General features: G+C 41.7%; 1 protein-coding gene across 3 annotated transcripts in view; it reads left to right on the forward strand.

Annotated features, from left to right (window-relative positions):
* Positions 1–21,295, forward strand: part of Cped1 (cadherin like and PC-esterase domain containing 1) — a 277,882-nt gene that overhangs the window by 221,460 nt on the left and 35,127 nt on the right. The window contains exons 16-18 of one of the 3 annotated variants that reach the window (XM_075953495.1): positions 13,174–13,291; positions 20,481–20,617; positions 21,076–21,196. The exons of 1 other annotated variant lie outside the window; for it this stretch is intronic. In XM_075953495.1, the coding sequence (XP_075809610.1) occupies positions 13,174–13,291; positions 20,481–20,617; positions 21,076–21,171 (351 nt within the window). In that variant the 3' untranslated portion in view covers positions 21,172–21,196. Of the gene's footprint in view, positions 1–13,173; positions 13,292–20,480; positions 20,618–21,075; positions 21,197–21,295 lie in introns of those variants that run through there. One more of the 3 variants, XM_075953492.1, reaches the window with a different exon arrangement.

Genomic DNA, 21,295 nt, shown 5'->3' on the forward strand with positions numbered 1-21,295 from the left:
CAATGTTTTGTTGGGTTTTTTTTTCACAAATAGCACAGTATATCTTTCCTAGTCTTGCCCCAAATGTCATGGTTTAACATATATGACATGTTGTCTGTATACTTTGCTGTTTTAAGTACTGAAGATGATCATGGAATATTAAATTTACTGACATTGTGTGTTGTTGGGATAATGGCTTTACTATTGACATAATTAAAATCACTATGATTGAAGAAATAAGTGTTTACAGGATAATGACTGTTTCCTGTACATAGTGTTATTTATTCAGAAGAGAAACTTCTCACCTAATTCAAGGACCAATTATCCATTCCTAGGAGTGATGTCTTAGTTGAACCAGTAGATGTCTGTCATCTTAAGATATTTCTTTTGTTTACACTTGAGGAGCTAAGTAAATGGGTAGTCGTTTCCATATAGCTTTGTGGTATTTTCTTTTGTTTTTGTCTTTGCTGTCACAGAACAAATGATCCCAAGGGATATTTAAATTTTTTTCTTATGTTTATATGTGTATATCATGTATGCATGGGTACCCATGAAAGCTAGAAGAAGATGTTGGGTCCCCTAAAACTGGAGTTACAGCTGGTTGCAAGCCATCTGACGTGGGTTGTAGAGTTACTAGTGGCTGAGAGCCGATTTGGGTTCTGGGAATCAATTCGGTTCCCCTACAAGAACAGCACATTTTCTAAACTGCTAAGCCACCTCTCCAGACTCGCCCCATTGGGGGATTTCTTCGGGCAGAAAGCTGATTATATTTATGCAGAGATCCTAGTCGGGTTCTTCCATAGTTAAAGATGTTTCACGGAAAATCTCAGCCTCCTCGGCAAAGCCATCCTCTCTCCACAGCTGAGTTTACTTCAACATTAGTGACAGCGACTTGTGAAGCCTCGAATCGGCTAAGCAAAAGAGTTTGTCTGTAGAACTCTGTATGGCAGGCAGCGTGGTTAGGAAAAATATAAAGTTTTTCCAAATATAAATGTAGTTTTTCAACACCATTCTTTTAAACTTCACACCTACTTAATAAAGTCCTACAAGCTTCTATCTATTTATTGAAAAACACGATGGGGATCATGTGGCTTTTCTCTGAATCCTTGCATTACCTTTTATGTAATAAACTTTTAAAAGGGAGAGATTTAAAATTGAATCTCACAAGTTCATGAAATCCCACAGCGGGTGTTAAATGTCATCACCGATCTGTCGCACAATTTATCTCCCGAGATGGTATTTCTTTCTCCAGATCAGTCTGCAGTGTAGCCCACACAGCTCTAAGAGTACTACCTGGGGAGAGGAAAAGGAACTCAAAATTAGGTACTAGTGTCTCTTGCTGCATCCGCCTGGATTTGAACCTGTCAAAGTTAGCCAGCCTGGTAGAATCTTTGGATACAGCTGTCCTATAAAGGAAGAAAGAACTGCAGAAGGAGCCTCAGTATCATTTCTGGGCAGAGTTCAGCTGCAGAAATCTCTAGATTAAAACCAAGCCTTTGGCTTTAAAGGGTGTGGCTGTATTCTGCTGAGCAGGCACGGCTATCTGGTTGGTGAGAGCAGGATCCCAGAACAGCTGTTGGCTACTGCAGACAAGTGTGACACTCTGGAGCTCAGCTCGAAAAACCACTTGGCCGTAGGGAAGAAGGAAGCAACTACGAGAGGAGGCAAGTCGTAGAGGAGGTGAGGCCCAGAGACATCCGCTGGGATGGAAAGAGCTACGTGGGGCAGGCTCATAGCGTCTGCTTTGGAGGCTGTAGTTGCAGAGACTTACAGATAAGTGATCAGCGCAGACATACTGGCCAGACTTGGCTTTGAATAAAACAGTCATCTCATCCCACACAGTGCGTTGTGACAACTGCTTAACAGTAATGATCAAATCACAGCCACAGCATTCAAGTTCGGGAAATACTGAGCTAATTAAAAACCCATGGGGAATTCAGGCAAGCCAAAATGACCATCTTATACCTTGAAATCTCTCCAAGACACCTTTCTTTTTTATCCAGGGTCACAGACTCCCAAGGTCTTTCATTAAAACAAGCTATCCTTCCATTCACATCGCATGCCAAGGACAATAACATATTTTCCACAGGAAAATGCCAACTCCTCCCTGGGCATGCTACGAGATAACTGACATTATCAAAGCCGGAACTCATGTGGCCGGGTTGCATTTTGAACGGGCTGCTTCAGAGTTTTGTAACTGACACCACATGCTCTTTGCAGCCCCCTGAACACAACTTGACAAGATCCATTTCCAATCTGTTCCAGATTGTCCCGTGTATTTTATGGCTAGGGACTGAGTCACAAACTAATCAGCTCAGGCAGAAAGAAACGTTAGCAATTTATAAAACAAGGTTCAGTTAATCTGAGCGATTAAGGATGCTCAGGCCTCTGAAGACATTGGTGAGAGAGTCTCTGCTGTTCTGGGGCTCCCACATCTCCACCTACATTTTTTTTTTATTTTGCTTATCTTGTGAATTTCCGTACAAGTCGGGCCCAACCCAATACACCCTTTTATGAAGGAGAATCAACTGTGCTCCTTCATGCCAGCACTGTCTGGAACGATCTCCGTTATGGCATTCAGCTCTTCTGCAGTCGGGGTGTGTTTACATATCTGCTTTCTCTGCTAGAACCCTATGAGGACAGGGGCTGTGGTGGGTTGGCTCATGTAGATGTTAAACAAATGTCTGTCCAGGGAGTCGATAGAGAAAAAAGCAAATGGGTAAATGTCATAAACTATCAACTTCTGTAGCCAGCAGACTGTCCTCTCTCGACTTCATTGGGAACTGGAAACACATGAGAGATGCCCACTGATGGAGCAGATATTGTCCTTCATGATAGACAATTGCAAAAAAAAAATCACTAGCTACCACAGAAATTAATTTCGAATTTTCACTTAAAAACTGATTTTCTGATGTGCCCTTATTCAAATTAGCAATTGCACGAGTGCTCCAGCATGAACTGCAAAGGTGTTTTGAGGCTTAGTTTTCCTCAAAGGGGGTGACTCTGGCCTAAATTATTCCTAGTCTTGCCTGGTCCTGCTTTTGACCAACTGTAAGCATTTCAAAGGCAGCTGTCCGTGTTTAGAGAGGCCATCTGCAGCCCTGAAAAGTCTTCCCTGACGGAGTTTTAATTGGCCTGTAAGTGTTTCACAAACACAACCTTTGTTCTTTAGTGCAGCGTGCTTTGCTTTGTTTGAATTTTCAGTCTGTGGAACATGAGTCTGAAGTCAGATAAAACCGGAGATCAGATTCTAAGTGTTTGCTTATGGAGCTGTGTGGCTTCAGAAAGGCGAACGCTGCAAGCTGTTGTTTCCTCATCTGGTGAGCAGGAGAGGAGATATCTGCTGGAAACAGCTGGAAAAAAGTCAGTGCAAGCGCCTACCCCGGGGCTTTCTGTAACCCTGGTTTATTATAAACGGAGTTCGCTGCTCTCTTCCTTTGGCAACCTTCCGGGAAGAGAGCTCACAAAAGTCTCGTCCTTAAGACTACAGTTGCCTGGGCTCTTCCTCAGCCAATGGACCATCCTCCCATAAGTCTTTACCTACAGGTTTCTCCTTAATTACATGTATATGTGCTGAGGATATGTGTCTTTGTGTGGGAATGTATACATCTGCACGCAAGTCCATGGAGTGAAGAAGAGGCCATCAGAACACCTGGTGTAGCGTTATAGGTAGCTGTCAGCTGCTCCATGTAGCTATTAAGAACTGAAATAAGTTCTTAACTTCTGAAGCATCTCATAGTTATAATTATGTTTCATAAATATTTGTGGTTTTCAATAAAGATTTACATTTATCATTTGTGTATGTGTCTGTAGGTTTGTGTGTGGGGGTACAAGTGACCAGGGAGTCTAAAATAGGGCTTTGAATCCCCTCCCCAAAACTAGAGTTACAGACAATGGTGAGTTGTCTTGACATGAGTTCTGGGAACCAAACTCAGATCTTCTGGAAGAGAAGCAAGCATTTTTTAACTGCTGAGCCATCTCTTCAGACCTTAAGGTTTTAATTATCGGTATATGTTTAAAGTAAAGATGAATACAAACCTTTGATGTCACAACATCTTCGTAGTTTGGATATTTGATTTTTGAAAGAATTAGTATGTTTTCTGAAACAGAATTCATTTACTTTTTTACCATCCTTTGAGCTTAGGTGTCGTTGAACCTCATGTCAATCAATGAGAAACCTGTGGAAGGTTATTTGATGTAAAACTATTATCAATATCTCAATAGGAAGTAAAACTTCTGACTTCAAGATGTGTAATATAATGAAGCAACTCTTTTTCAGTATAATGTATTATACTTGGTAGCGTCTATCGACCTAGAACAAAAAGTGAAGAACAAGTTTTATCCCTAACGAAGGAGTTAGTATGGCAATTGGCCATGTCAGATGCCATGTGTTTATGGCTATGACAGATGAGCTAAGCTAGTCAGAGTGTACTGCAATTAAGCCTAGTGTCTGAGGTCCATGCGGCGGGCTCTGTGCCAGAAATGAGTTGCATTCCACATCTCTATCCATCCATTAATGTAATAAACAGGTACTAAACACCTTTTCTACGTCAGGCCTTATGCTAAACACTTAATAGGTAGATTAAATAAAATGCCATCTGTAGTTGGCAAGTATTTATCACTACATCCTGAAAAATAAATTTAGCCTATCAGTTCTTAGTGTTTGAGAATGAACATAATTAAATGTGAGTAAAATTAGACTCATAAACAAGAGAACCACATGCTGTGTATTTGCATATTATCCCAAATATGCGGATCACTTAGTAGCTATTTATGTTATTAAAAATGTAATTTGGATTATATTTTTTTAGCAAAACTAAACTGGCATGACCAGTGTTTGGTTTAGAAGTGTGGGCATGCGTGCATGTGTGATATTATGTGTGAGTCTGTGCACACATCTACCATGGCACACACGTAGAGGTTAGTGGATCATTTTTGAGAGTTGGTCTCTTGTTGCATTTTGCATCTGGGTGAGCCAGGGTAACTGGCTCATGCCCTTCTGGGAAATTCTCTTGTCTCTGCCTCCCCCTTGCCATAAGAGTGCTAGGATTGCAGACGTGCAATGCTGTGTCTGGCTTTTTACACAGGCTCTAGGGTAACTCAGGTCCTCAGTTTTGCACAGCAAGCATCTTTGCCCACTGAGTATCTTTCTGCCTTTTGACTCTTGTTTTTAATGGGTGTAGCAATTATACTTTGTCTTCATATCATTATTTATTTCACATGGCATAAAGTGTAAAGTATAACATACTAATCCCTTGAGTATGTTATGTGAGAGAATGCTACTCAAAGAAACTCTTTCAGTGAAATTTAACACAAAACTAAAATTTAAGGATTTATTGTGAACTTCAAAAATCATTTAAATGAGTTTTTTAAGGCATAGCTTGTGTGATCTTTAAATTGCAGTCTTTTAACCTTGTAAATATTAAGTAAAAAGTCAGACTCAAAAACAATAACAGTAACAATGATAATGAATCATTAACAATTACATAATAATAACCTATAGAAATTTCTGTATGCCAGGCACTGTTTTACATTTTAACCCAAGATTTCTGGTGAATTTACTGATCCTTTTCTCCTTGACAGTCGGCCCTGTGACCTATAGAGAACAAGATGTTATGTGTCAAGGTAGCTCCAAACTCAACATGAAAACTAACCGCAAAGAAAACTCCCTTTCTTTTTTTTTTTAATTTTTTAAATTTTTTATTTTTCCATTCAAGAATTTACACTTCCTCCCCTCCTCCCATTCCCCTCCCGCTCCCCCACTCACCCTCCTCCCTTGCCCTCCCTCCTTAAGAGAGGACAGGGAACCCTGCCTTATGGGAAGTCCAAGGCCCTTCCCCCTACATCCAGGCCTAGGAAGCTGTGCATCCAAATAGACTAGGCTCCCAAAAAGCCAGTACATGCAGAGAAACAAGTCCCAGTGCCTTTATCAATGGCTTCTCAGTCAGCCCCCATTGTCAGCCACATTTAGAGAGTCCAGTTTGATCACATGATCGTTCAGTCCTGGTCCAGCTGGATTTGGTGAGCTCCCATTAGATCAGGCACACTGTCTCAGTGGGTGGACCAACCCCTCGCAGTCCAGACTTCCTTGCTCATCTTCTCCCTCCTTCTGCTCTTCAACTGGACCTTAGAAGCTCAGTCCGTCGCCAGTCGAAGATTCTATGGTGATATTCGAGATAATCAGTGTGATAGTGGGGCAAGGACAGTTTAGGCACCCTCTCCTCTGCTGCCGAAGGACCTAGCTGGGGACATCCCTGTGGACACCTGGGAACCCCTCTAGAGCCAAGTCTCTTGCCAACCCTAAAATGGCTCCCTTAATGTAGATATCTTCATCCCTGCTCCTATATCCACCTTTCCTCCATCTCTACCCTCCCACTCCCCCAAGCTCTCCCCAGACACTATCCTGAGACCCAAAAAGATGAATATGATATGTACTCACTCATTAGTGGACTCTAACCATAAACAAAGGACATTAACCCTATAGTTCACAAGTCTAGAGAAGCCAAATAACAAGGTGAACCCAAAGAAAAACATACACAGATCCTCCTGGAAATTGGAAGCGAACAAGATCGCCAGGCAAAAGTTGAAAATATGGGGGTGGGGTTAGGGGGAGGGGAGAGGGGGAGAGGGGGAGAGAGAAGGGAGAAGGGAAAGTCTGGGGATGGAGAACTCCCTTTCCAGTGGGAGAAGGACAAAAGTCACAGTGTCCCACTGTCCACACTGTTTAATTCAGTGGCAGGATTTACCAAGACTCCTCACTTGAACATGGAGGGAGCTTTCTAGTCAGCTTACCTTTTACTGATCTTTAGAAAAAGTGCTTGAAATACTGTCCTTTTGGGAAAGATTTAGCTCAGTTATTATCCAGATGTAGTGTTTGAGAATATGTTCTAGTTAGAGGGCCATACAATTTTGACTAGAGAACCAGAAGTCAGGTTTACTTAGGGATCAAGCAGTTAATGGTTTATAAGCCACGTTTGGGGAGTCAAGGTAATGTAACTCCCTAAAAATATTCATGGGCTTAGGTTCTTATTGCTTCTAGTTGGTTCCATATAAATATGCTAGCCTATGTTAAATAGTACTGTCTCTGTCTAAGTTGGGAAATATCTGTAGAAGATGCTTTTGTTTAAATTTCCCAGTATCTTCTCTTGCCCTTTCAAAGATGTTGATTAGCTGTGTAGCTATACTAAATATTTAATTGATTCTAGTATCACACTTACATCATATGACTCTATGAACACAGTGGAAAAATTGCTTTTTTTCACAGCCAGTGTTGTCTGTGACGAACTCAACAGGACATGACATCTGGCAGCAGGTGGCTCTCTCTGTGTGGGTCTTCCTGAGGCTCCCTCACTCTATGGTTGACATTTTAACATCCCTCAGTTTCTGAAAGCAGGCATGGAAGAAGTCAGCACTGCACTGTGACTTGAAGCAAAGCCAATCTTGCTTATAGACATTTAAAATTTAAAGTCTTCAAGTTTTGTAATATACTGGGCCTGCTTGTTGGGGTTTCTGTCCTGCCCAGTTCCCTCGGTCATTACATCCCAAAGAAAAATCACACAGAGTTCTCCATAAGTTATAAACTGATTGACCAATTAGCTCAGGCTTCTTGTTAACTTTTATAACTTATATCAACCCATTATTCTGATCTGTGTTAACCACATGGCTCAGTACCTTTTTCAGCAGGGCAGGTTACATCTTCCTTCTTCAGTGTCTGGACAGGACTGGGGAGGAATGGGCTTCTTCCTTCCCAAAATTCTCCTGTTCTCACTGACCCACCTCTACTTCCTGTCTGGTTGTCCCGCCTATACTTCCTGCCTGGCTAGTGGCCAATTAGTGTTTATTTAAAACATAATCAACAGAATACAGAATTGTCCTGCACCAAAGTTTAAAGTCCCTCATGCCTCAAGACCATCACATGTGTCTGTGTAGAAGTGTGTTGGTATGTGTGTATGCTCCCTGATGGATGGAGATGGAAAATACCCAAATGTCCCAAAGCTAGTGTAACTGCATATTTTATTAAATAGTCAACTCTATTGGTGCCACTCACCAGAATCTCGCCTACTAAAGCCACAATTTTAAAGACTACAATCTAGCCTGCCTGCTCACTGGACAATTAACTAGCAAAAAAGTAAGAGCTGAAGTACTTATAACAGCAAGTATTTTTAGTATGACTAATTCATGTCTCCTGGGCAGGACTGGTTATTATTTAATATATGGAAAACATCCGTTATGTTTATTGTCACCATTACTGGTAAGCACACATTGGCCTACAGCTGTCTTTAGAAACATCTCTGTGGCCTACAGGCTGTTTCCAGTCATTGATATTTCAGCTTTAATGTACAAAGAGCAGGTTTGCTCTTTGAAATCGGAAATGACCTTTCCTTGATGTTGTTGTGTTGTTGTTATTGTTTTGACTTTTGCCAAGCAGACCCCACTTCTTCAAAGCGCAAGTGAGTGCAAAGCAGCACGTTCAGTTCCAGCTCAGCATTGCTTTGTTCATGCATCCAAAGGGGCTGAGCGTTTTCAGATATCCAAACATATAAATTCAGTTTTCCTTCTCATTTGCCTTTATATCTGCCCTTCTGGATTCCAGCTGGAACCCAAACCAAAAGTGCTGAGCGACCACAAGAAAGGCTGCCTTCCTTGGGGTTTCTAGATCCCGGGAAGTGGGAAGCATTAGTCATTCACAAGCTCCGTACCCACAGATTTTCCAGTCTAAATCCTACAAAGCCCAGAGACACATGTATGTTTCTCCATCAGGACTGCAGTGTACTTTGCAGAGTGGACCTCAGCCTTCAGGACCACAGGGACCCCCATCTCAACTGATTTGAGGTCTAAGTTGAAAACAAAACTTCGTATTAGTTCAGAGGTGTGGAATGCATGAGAAACACGAAGAAGTGTTCCAAATATTGACATCATATTAGTATATTTAATGGAAAATAATGAATTCATCTGCTTGTAATTTGTTTCAGTTTCCCTTCCTCCTGAGTTCTTGTGGACCAACTTAAAATACTTTCATAATACAACGTAGGGCTATAGTCCCTTGGCACTTGCTTAGGGAAGAAACACAGTAGTCTCATGCCCTGTGATGGTTCTTCACTGTGTGGGTTCAAGCATTCTATAAGAAGTGCAAGTCTTATAGAGGTAACCTTAGCTATGAGTTCACGAATGCAGTGGGTCTGTCATGTCCAGGAGACAACATCCACAGCTCTCTTCCCTGCCATCTGGCTCTTACCTCCTCTCTGCCTTCTCTTCTGTGATGCTCCTCAAGCGTTAGGAGGGGATTTGGCACAGATCTACCCTTTAGGTGGAGTATTCAGTTATCACTTGTTCTCAGCCCTTTGACCAGTTGTAAGTTTCTGCATTAGCCTCTTATTAACAAATTAAGCATGCTTAGTTAACGTCTTTTGTTATGTTTGTAAATTTGGAACTTTTACACCAATAAAAGCCACTGCAGGGAAAAGCATCTCTGACCGAGGTTGAGGACAATATTAGTAAGTGGGTAGAAGCATATATATATATATATATATATATATATATATATATATATATATATATATATATATTACATACATATATACATATATATATATATATATGAAGCAACTTGAAAACATAGGGACTTAGCAATACAGCAATAGTAGTTTACCCCCACTTAGGCCCTCCTAAGCCATGGGCTTTGGAATATGCTAATAGTACCATGCATGAATTTTCTTTTGTGGCACAGGCCTCCAAAATAAGCTGAATGTGGTTGGTTACCCTTATAATCTTCATGCCACTCTTGCACCAATGGCACTTAATGTCTGGCAAGTTGGAATTATAGCATGCCAGGCTGTCTGTAAGACAGAATTACTTTTATTTCTTGTTTGTCTTTGTTCTGATGGCCTATTAGCTGGAGCTGGGGCCCATCGTTGAATGAATCTCTTCCTTTTTATTGATGCCATACATTGACATTATTTTCAATTCGGAGCCACGTTTAAAGTGATTATCACATGCCCACAGTCATGCTAATTCATACATGGTTGTTGCCATGAGTTCACATTGTAGACTAATATATATCAAACTGAGTCCATATATAGCTGAATCTTGACCCAGCCAAATACTAAATGGGGTTCAGGTGAAAGCAGGTCACCACAGAAAAAGGACTGGGCCTTTCCCAGAAAGCCTCAACTCAGACGATGAAAGTAGCATCTTACCCTATCTTTAGGAACATCATCAATATGCCGAGGTGAGGCAGCTGAGTTCTAAAATGAGGTAGACCTGAGTTCAAACCCTACCTCACACAGCATTCCTCTTTTCTTATCTCTAAATTGATAAACTGTCATGAGGGGAAAAAAAGACAGTATTTATAAATTACCTAGTATGTGCGCTGGTGTATAGAGGATGCTAAGAAATGCATAGTGATTTCAACTATCATTATTGTTATCATTATGCTTCATTTCATAATGGAGAACATGGAGCTTTTGTTAGTTTTTTTTTCCCATGAGGAAGGCATCTTAGAAACTCCAGCTAGCAATTGATACTCTTTCCAGTGCTCATGGAGCAGAAGAGTTGCTTGATGCATATTTAACAAATTAAGTATGTTTACTTAATGTCTCTTATTTTATTTGTGAAGATGGAACTTTTATAACAATAAAACTCTACATACCCTAAGTATATAAACGGCCATATTCATTTAAGTATTGCCCCAAGTTATGCTTATTTATGGTGTAGTTTTCCTTAATAGGCATCTGAAATTTGAGCAACATTCAACTCGGGACATATGATCTTATTTTTCAGTATGTGCTTAAGAAAAACATATTCTTGCCAAAAAGAAACAAAGGTTTCAAAATCAAAACTGTACATTGAGTCTCACAGAAGAACTTCAATCAAAGTCCTGGCAGATCTCCAAATCTAAATTTTTCATTTTACAGTACTTCTCATGGAATATCATATCTTACAGGACACCTTGAAAGTTTCTCAGAAGGCCCTTATGATGGATTTTGTAGAAAAAGTAAAATTTACTTTGTTTCTGGAGCACTCATTTTCTGATGACTTAAGCAATATTCTCCAACAATATTCTAAGCGTTTCATTTAGCATCATTTAATTTTTGTTGTGTTCTATAGTTTAGGGGTCATATTTTATGACATCCTAAATAAAAGAAATGGAAGTACTTTTTAAAAAATTGTTTTTAAAGACCTTAAGATGAAATACTACCAGCTAAACTTACTTTTATCATTTCTCCTCACAATTGGAAGACAATAACCTGACTGTCGCTTTGAGGAGCACACAGGTACACACCACATCTTCCATGTCCCCAACAGTGCATCTAAAGGTTAACATTATACACTTGCTTATCTGTGTGTCCCCAGTGGCAGACTATAGAGACAGAAACTGTAAACATAGAAGTCAGCCTTCCCATTCTCACAGCCAGGGACTAAGTGATAAAGAAAGTGACCATAGGTTAATAAGAAATGAGCGATGCCACACACACCCTACACCCGAGCATCAGAGCCAGCTACTCAGAAGAGATGAGAGTGGAGGGGAGCAGGCATCTATGAAAGTAAAGACACAGAGAGACAGAGAAAGGTACCCTGGACAAACCAGCGGCTCTTTGAGCCAATACTTGCCATGCAGTCTAGAGAATGCATTCCAGCAGGAAGAGGAGTTAATAAGATTTGTGTGTGGGAAAGGCGTTTAGCAACAATACAGGAAACAGACGCAAGGGCGGGCAAGAGGGCTGACAAGAGAGATCCATGAAGAGGTCAAAGCAAATCCAATGATAAATAAATACAAATACACAGGTCCATATGGCATCAGGGGAAGTCAGGAGGGAAGAGAATGAAGTCAGAGGGACACAGTCTAAGCAAAGGCCTGGGGATTTGTGGGATGCTAGGGAAAATGAAGAGAGACTGGTAACAGGTTGAACCTAGAAACGGGGCCTAGTGAGCTCCTGATGAGCTTATAGGGTACAGGACAGATTTGGGGATGGTAACTCGTAAGGTCAAATGTAGCTGTTTTGTGAGTGACCCCAAACCCGGCTAATAGAAACTGAAGCAAGCTCTCTTTGACTCGTACACACCAAAACACCCAGCAGCAGGGGCTGCAGACCAGGGAAGGCGGAACTGTATCATCACAGCTGTGACTTTTCCCTTAGGTCCCATAACAGTTGTTCCAGCTGCCATAATCCTGTCCTGAAAGGCAGGGTGCCATAAACTCCGGGGGACACTGAGGTGACTCGGAGAATAAGGAGCTTGCTGCCAAGAGTGATGACTTCAGTTCAAATCTGGGAAATGTATACTGTAGAAGGAGAGAACCAATTCCCTCAAACTGCCAGGCAACTTCCCTCTCAAGCTGTCCCTTGGCCTCCTCACATGTCCTGTGGCATACACGTCTATATGGGGACCCACAAAGTAAATAAATTTAAATTAAAAAAAACATTAAAAATTGTTTCATTGTTGTTGTCATTTTTAAGAAGAAATCCACTCCTGAAATTGGACAAAAGCTCTGCCTGTGACCAGTTTTATCTACAAGAAATGTTAGGAAATAGATTAGTTTTAAACATGGGACACATAGCTACCTCCAACATCAACAAAAACAGTTAAAGGAAAGTAGGAAGGAAATACGGGTGGCTGTGGTGCAGGCACACAAGACAGCCTGCCACAGAACTTGAGGTCTTATGCAATTCCTTTATCTCCTTTCTCTCCCCTTTACAGTTTGGTAATGAGAAAGCTAGATCACGTAACAGTTCATGGTTTGGCTCGATCTGAAATTCCCAAATGTAGTGAGCTCTTTCCAATGTCTCACTGTTCTCTTTTTCCATACGACAAGCACACAGTATTCCCAACTACGGGGATAAGGCCCTTTTCTAACACCCACTGACTCTGTATTCCTTTCATCCTTGAAATTCATTTGTCACAAAAAAAATCCATGTGTGTGTGTGTGTATGTGAGTGGGTGTGCATGTGTGTGTGTTCAAGTGTGAAATATCTCTTCATGTGCACATGTATGTGTGCAGATGGGCATTCATGTGTGGCCACATGCATGCAGAACAACCTCAGGAGTCACCAGGTAGGTGACCCTGGAACTCACCAAGTAGGCTACACTGGCCAGCTAGTAAGTTCCAGGACTCTGCCTTGGATCTTACTGCTTATGTTTTTTACCAAGGGATCTATTAATGATGTGATAGCTAATCTCTTTCTCATTTTAATGCAGGATTGTGGCTTATTGATTAACCCGGAAGAAGCCTGTGGGTTGCAGCCTATTTCTTCAGACTACATTGAAGCCATTTCGCAGCCTAAAATAGAGAGTTGCCTATCTGGGGACACGAAAGGTGATTACATGGATATCCTTTCTCCGAAATCAATCTCTTAGTAGACAAGCATGTGCTTAATTAGTCTACCCTTGTGTTAAAGAAGGGTTTTCCTTTTCAACCCACATAAACAGCAAGGCATATTATAAATGTAAATGCGTTGTTTTTATATTTGAAACCCTTGATTAATCAAACCCTTTGCATGCTTCCTTCCTGACCTGCAGCCGTCTAGAAACTACAAGTTGGTGGTCAATCTGCTAGGAGCCTTCTCTTAGCCTCTAACTCATTTCCTAACTCTCTGCTTCTTTTGCACCACAATCTCTATGATTCAGCTAAATCTGTAATTCATTGTTGACTGTCATCCTTCCCAAAATATTAGTTTCATGAGGGCAGGAAGCTGGCTTTCGTTCACTGTATTTTTTTTTTTTTGGATTTTTTCAAGACAGGGTTTCTCTGTAGCTTTTGGTTCCTGTCCTGGAACTAGCTCTTGTAGACCAGGCTGGCCTTGAACTCACAGAGATCTGCCTGCCTCTGCCTCTGCTGGGATTAAAGGCATGCGCCACCACCGCCTGGCTGTTCACTGTATTTTTTATTACATTATCGTGTGTGTGTGTGTGTGTGTGTGTGTGTGTGTGTGTGTGAGAGAGAGAGAGAGAGAGAGAGAGAGGGAGAGAGAGAGAGAGAGAGAGAGAGAGAGAGAGAGAGAGCGAGAGAGCACAAGAGGGTCAGAGGACAGCCTGCAGGAATCAGTTCTTTCTTTCTATCATGTGGGTTTCTGGGAACAAACTCAGGTCCACTGGCCCAGGAGCAAGCACCCTCATCCATAAATATCCCCAGTCCCCTTTTTGGTGTTACAGCAAGTCCCTACATACTTGGGCAAATTATTCATAATTCACACATGGTGGATAGACAAGAAATATCCAGTTTTAAAGAATTCCTCCTCATTGTAGAAAAGAGATTGGAAATGGCCACAAATATCCCTCAAATTTTGAGCATTCATACGAAGAGGGAAACGAGGATATCAGACTCAGGTTGCAGCATTAAATCTTGCCTGAGCCATGGGCAGATCTGCAACGAGACTTTGGAGACTCCACTCTCCAAGTCCTCCTCTCAGTATTCTTCCAGCAGGAGCTAAACTGGGTGCTGAGATTAAGGACTCAGGGCATGTGTTCTTCAACTGCCCTGGTTACTGCTCCATCCTGACCCCAGGATTCCGCTCCTCAGAAAGGCCGGAGAGAGCCCAAACAGCTGCTCCCGCCTTGCTGTGAACTTCACCAGGCTGCTGGAATGGGAAATGTGTTTAGCAAATGGGCAGGGCAAATTGCAATTTGGCATGCAGTTAGCAGACGTGGGTATGTCCCATTCTTGGACATGTGTTCTATATAATAAACTCCAGTCAGGGAGGGACTGGCCTATTAAGTAGGGTCAGACGCCGTGATCTGTGTCTGACTGCTGAAGGAGACACAGATTCAACCTTCAAAGAAGACACCTATGTGTCCAGTTCCGTATCGTTTGGATCAGTTGACAATTTATGACAATCATAAAACAACTTAATTCTACGCGGTTGTACAACAACGGAGTCCAAAGCTCTTCCACGCTAAGTCCATGACACTGGCTGCTCAGGAGAGGCAGTGTGTTCTAGCCTGGGAAGTGCGCAGTCGCGTCAGCTGAGCCCTGGAACATCTGTCTGAACTTCCGGGTGCAGGAGGGCGTCCCGGAGAAACTGCCTTCTGATACTTAATTGCATGGACTTGATTTGGTACACTGCTAGACCCCCACATTAGAGAAGGCCTCCACACGGACTGCCGGACTGCTGTGCTTTAGAGCCTGAAATTGCACAACTTCCTCCCCGGAATCCCCTCCCACCTCTTTCCCTCCTGCATTCACTTTACGCTGATAATCCTGCTTTGGGATTTCCAGCTCTTCACCGATCTGTTCTACTACCTGACATGCTTTCCTGACATTTCCCATCATCGGGTGCCACGCCCTCCTCTCTAGCCAGCCTCTCTCCAGCACATTGCCAGGGCAGCTTCTCTATGTCCCCAGAGCAATCCAGGCATGGTAGTACCACAGAGCCGACTTCCTGCTTTTTCGGATGTATGCCCTTTCAAGTGTGCCTGAGACCAGTGGTCTCCGGAATGCTATGATATATACCAGGAAGAGGAGGGAACAGCACTGAGTAGTCCTGGCAAGGAAGCTAACAGAGATGAAAATATATGTGCATCTGCTCTGTCTCTAATCAGTTTTTATTTTCATGTTTTACGAAGGACACAATATATAAGCATAGGAGTATCTGCACATTTTACAGTGTGTATATGCTAAGACGTCAAGGGCACATGAGTAGTACGTTTTTACTGATGGCTTCTCTAGATTAGATCTCTGGAGAACATAAATTGTCCATACTTGTCTTCCAATGTCTAATAGAGAGTAAAGAAAAAAATGGTTTACTGAACTAAACCAAAATTTAAACCTTTCCTCCTTCCACAGAAATCTATTACACAATCAGGAGGATAGGCAGAGGGAGAGAGACAGAGAGACTCTAAAATACTGGCAATTTTTTCTAGACAATATTTTTCTAGAAGGTACTGTGTGTTCCCAGAGATAATTTCATCTTTCATAACAGGACTTCCTCGGTGTGAAGGGAGAAGTTGTCATGGTAGATGATGCTGGAACAAAATCTACTTAGCAGTTATGTGTTTAGTTGAACATTCCCTGGCCCATGAAGCTATTTTAATAGTGTGCTACAATTTCAAAACTGGATCCATTCTTTTTACCTCTAATATGATAATGCATAAACTGTCTTTTATCAATTACTCTAATTTGAATATCTTTAAAATACTGTATTTCTTTTTTATTCTTTAAGTGATTTCCATTCTCTTGTAAATAAGATAATAATTGCCCAATAAAGTAAAAGTAATATTTCTAAATTAGAGAAAAGAAGTATGTATACAATAATCATTAAATAAAAAAGTTCAAATCATCTTATATAAACAATGAAAAGATTTCTCTATAGCTCATTTTTGGAATAAAGTGGGACAGAACTCTAGTGCTCTTAACATTTATAATGTAGCCGGGCGGTGGTGGCGCACGCCTTTAATCCCAGCACTCGGAAGGCAGAGGCAAGTGGATCTCTGTGAGTTCGAGGCCAGCCTGGACTACAAGAGCTGGTTCCAGGACAGGAACCAAAAGCTACAGAGAAACCCTGTCTCGAAAAACAAAAAACAAACAAACAAAAAAAAACATTTATAATGTAGGCTTTTGTTCACTAAAAAGATCTTTATTTTATGAGATTATGCAACAAAATTTGTTTTGGTATTTACATGATTTTATGTCCATTGTGGTTCTGAAAGGTTAAAAACATGATCCACTCAAGTGACTGAAATCTCATCTGCATTCAGCCCAGAGCTCAAAATACAAAGAAAACAACTTTTCTAAAAGACAGCTTTGTTCCTCGGGATGTATGTATAATATGTATCATACTTCATTTCGAAAGTTGTAGCTTGGATTCATTCAGCGTGTAAATACATAGCCTAGGGTTTATGTCCCTCCTCCTTTTGACAGTTTTAGTTAAGAGCTGGTGTCATCTAAGATGCCAAGAATCCCAGCCTCACAGATGTTGTACAGATGGGCTACTTCAACTCACAGTAAATAAAGGCATTGCTAGCTGATTAAAAAAATAGGAAAAGCCATGGCTGTATAAATATGTAATACTTCGTGACATGGAGGCCAAGTCTGCAGGTACCAAATCAAGCCTTTTCCAGTGTGTGTAAGGCTTCAGCGCATCCGTGCCTGACTGCTTCCTGCAGCTCAGCCTCACCACCTTTTCTTCACAGCAGAAGTAGCCATGGAGAGGCTTAGTTTGTGGAAAGTTAGCTATCAGAAAGGTTGAAGGACCAAAAGTGTTCTGAATATGTGACGCTCTTTGAATGACAGGGATTAAAAATAAAGGAAGAAATAAGACACTTCCCTAACACACCATCATTCTTTCAGAAAACTATCAAGCACTGTCGTTACCAACAACACACAGCCACTGAATAAATTCAACTCAAAAAATTAATTATTTTATTTTACATGATTAAGTGTTTTGCCTACATGGATGTGTACCGGGTACATACTTGGTGTCTGTGGAGACCAGGAACTGGAGTTACAGATGGTTGTAGACCATATGGAGGTGCGGGGAATTGAACCCAAGTTCTCTTCAAGAACAGCCAGTGCTCTTAACTACTACTGAGCCATCCCTTCAACCCCTAAATTAACTTTTTAAAACTTAAAGGAAAAAACCAGTAAGATAATCAGATAATGAGGTTCTCTCAAAAGAACTATTGGATCATATGTCATTGTCAACTGGTGATCTGTACTAAGGTAGCCTAACGTGATATCAAAATCAACAAACTGGAGATTCCTGATTATGATCCGGCTCTGGGATTAAACTCATTTCACTTACTTACTTCTTGATGCCTTCGTTTACTGCATCTGTGAAACAAGAGTGTGGTAAGGACCAGCTCTGAGTTCCCTTTCCAACTCCATCCCAGGTGAATCTGCACACCCTCTGGAGACAAATCTCATCTCTTTGCCATTGACAGCCCTCTGTGTCCCCTTCATCTTTGAGCAATAGTACTATCCTCTCTGTCTCCATCCGCAGTCTGTGGCATCAACCTCCATGCGGCTTTCCCTGTGTGTGCAGTTGATGCGGAGGTTAGTCAGTTCTCTCTCACTCCTGACAGGCTCATCCCTTCACGGTTCACAAAAATATCATGCTTTCAATGTTTCTGAAACTCATCTCTCAGGAAAGTCCATCCAGTGAAATTTCCAGAATTCTGTTTTCACTTTCCAATGAACCACCATGGCATACTTGTGGTTAGGACACAGGACCAAAATCTATTGATGAGCAGCTACGCGCCAGGCACCATGGCAGGTGCATACATACTTTCCTTATAAAGTAGTAAATTCAATCATAAAAATATCAAGTCATTTGTCCAAGGGAAACAGTGAGCTGTAACCTTGGCCTTACTGTAGAACCATCTGAAAATATTTTAAAATAGATGGTTAAATCTCATAGTTAATGTTGTGCCAGTATGTACCTTAGGTACAAGGATTTCAAAAGCTTTCTGGGTCAGATTTGCAATCAACATTGAGTTCCACATGCTAATGGGAGGATGTGGAGCCTGGGGACCTATGCATCTCCACAGCATGAGTTAGTTCACCATCACAGACATTTTTACTCAATTTTACAGTACCGATTGGATACTGTTACGATCTCTAATGCATAAATGGTAACTTAGAATCTGAATATCAATGTTTTTGTTTCTTAGACTTAGGTTTATAATTAAAAGTGTGGGCTCTAATTGCTTCACCCAGATTCTTGTTCCATTGCCTTCTCAATGAAAATCAACAGATTACTCACTTTCCTGACTTCCAGCTGGAGAGGTGGCAAGATAGTTCCGAGGGGTAAATAAGTTAATATGCTAAAGCCCTTAAATACATCTGGCATGTCAAAGCTATTTTTATATTCCTGTGACATTTTAATGTTGAAGCACCTAATACCTCACCGGGATCCATCCTTGATGCCTGAAGTTATAACAGTATGCTAAAATAATAATAATAATAATAATGGTCTGCCAAGGAGAGAATAGTGATGGTGAGCATTCCTGAAGCTGAAAATACTTGTGTGTAGACACTGAATAAGGCAATTTCTGATTGTCTTTTACATTTGAAAGCAAGGGAAAAGAAAAATGTATGTCGAGAAGAGCATATATTCCTACATTTCAGGAAAATTGAGTGGCGTGTTCCCACTTCAGTTCATACTCTACTTGCTAAAGTTACTTTCGTGTACATTCCTCTCCTTTCTTGCAATTCATAACTTCCTCTTGTCCTTTTCCTTTTATTTTTTTCCTGCCAGCTTCTTCCTCTTAATATGCTGGTGCTTTTTCCCCCTTCCCGTGGCAGATCTATAAAGGCCCTGCACTGTATTTCACTTTGTAGTTTATTATTTACAACCGTTCTGACATGCACCAACACCCTCATACACAATTCTGACACCCCTGAGGTCGTGAATATAATAGGTACTATATTCATGTCCTGAAAGTGGAAAATCTCTCCACTGCAATCCATAGCACACTAGAGACTTTGCAAACAGCCCCACAAATCAGACTCGGAAAAGGTAGAAAGTTTTATTTAAAATTTGTCTTGAGGCTGCAGAGATAGATGGTTCGGTAGGTACAGGCACAAGATGCATGGTCTAACGACCCGAGTTCAGTCCCTGGAACCCATGTAAAAAGCCTAGTCGGAAGCTGCAGGGCTGTAACTTTGGAACTCCTATGGAAATGAGAGGTGAGACAGAAGAATTTTCCAGAAGCCTCCAGACTAACTGTCCCAGAGAAAGCAATGCAGTAGTGCACGTAACAGACAAATGAGACCCCATTGCCTCAACACAGCGGGAAGAAAGAACCAGCTCCCGAAAGTTGCTGGCAGCCTCCACAGTGCAACCCCCACAAAACAAGTAAATGGGGTGTGATTAAAAAAAATTCTTTATTAATCCAAAATCAGAAACACTCTGTCAACAGCAACAGGTAGATGACCACCATGCTCTAATTGCAATACGTTGTCCCATTGCGTCCTCACAAGGCACACACCACTCAGCTCTTCCACACTTGGAGCAAACTGAGGGCACCGCTACAAAAAAAACCCTGAAAATAATCACACACAACATGCCATATATCTAATGAAGGAATAATAACCAGTCTTAAAATTATAAATTGTCAAAACACTGATGCATCTCCCTTCCATTTAAAACTTCTTGCGCACAGGGAAGCTGCCCCTTATCGTACTGGTAAACTGGTCATGTGTCAGGTTGATTAATGTCCGAGGCCCACTTACAACTTGGGGACTCCCAATCAGCTTTAGTCCTGTGGAACTTCCAAAGCAAGTTAATGGTTGAGTAACGCACAGTCCCCTGTTTCCTTCGTACTTCTGTGGTTTGATGGGACAGAACTCACTCCTGACTTCAGCAGGAACTGTTACTTCACAACATGACATCCTGCTGCTCTCCTGCTTGACTGACAGGAGGCTATACATTTTCCCACTGGATTTATTAGATGAGAATGGCCTCTCACATTATCTTCTGTAGTTGCGTGACGTTGACTCCTGCGTTTGCAGAGTGTGATTTCACCAGCAGAAACCAAGCCAAATCGAGTCTTGCTGTGTATTCCAGGCCAGTGGATTGTGCCTTGCCTCAGTTGCTCAGACAACAGGACCTGTGACTGGAGAGAAATAATCTGGCAGCCACACAAATGCCAACATGACATCCTCACCAAGCCAGAACTTCAGCAGTGCCTGCGAGGGAGGAAGGTAGGTTCTGCGTTCATCCGGGGAAGCCTGGAATTCTTGCCATCCGCAGCACCAAAGTCTGCATGTGCTAGAGCAGCTTCTGCCCTCTCGCAGTGAGAGGAACACTAACTCTCTGTCGCTCGGCTTTTTGAAACATGTGTAGATGTTATCACAAAAAAAACTTTAATGATTCTTGCTCACATGTTCATTTTTTCTCCAAATTAGTTTATCTGGCAGATGGAAGATATTAAAGTCATGTGCTGTGTTGACCCAGTTCCTTGCCGTTTTTCCAGCAGAGATTGGAGCACACAGCCTCACCGCTGTAGCTCTAGCAGACACCGCTGTTCAAACAGACATCTGCAGCTCAGTACATGGAGCCAAATGCCCCTGCATGCAAGACTCCCTTGTAGAACTTACCAAGTGTGTGGTGCTGTGTTTACCCTCTAACCTCACTAACCTTTCTTCGCATTCCTGGGCAGGTCTCACACGGACCTCACCAGGCTGGCACTCCCTCTATTGAGGCTCCTAAGCTGATTTCTTGGACATGCAGTTTCTTCTTGCTAGGCATGCTCTGACTAGGCAGAGCCTGGCAGAACTCTCAGACATGCGAAATTGGCACATAGACTGAGATGCTTGGTTGACATCAAGTAAGTAATCATAACCAGATTTTCAAAGTGCTTTTTATCAGGTGGATTTATC

This window comes from Microtus pennsylvanicus, chromosome 19 (genome assembly GCF_037038515.1).
Source record: "Microtus pennsylvanicus isolate mMicPen1 chromosome 19, mMicPen1.hap1, whole genome shotgun sequence".
NCBI classification, from domain to species: domain Eukaryota; kingdom Metazoa; phylum Chordata; class Mammalia; order Rodentia; family Cricetidae; genus Microtus; species Microtus pennsylvanicus.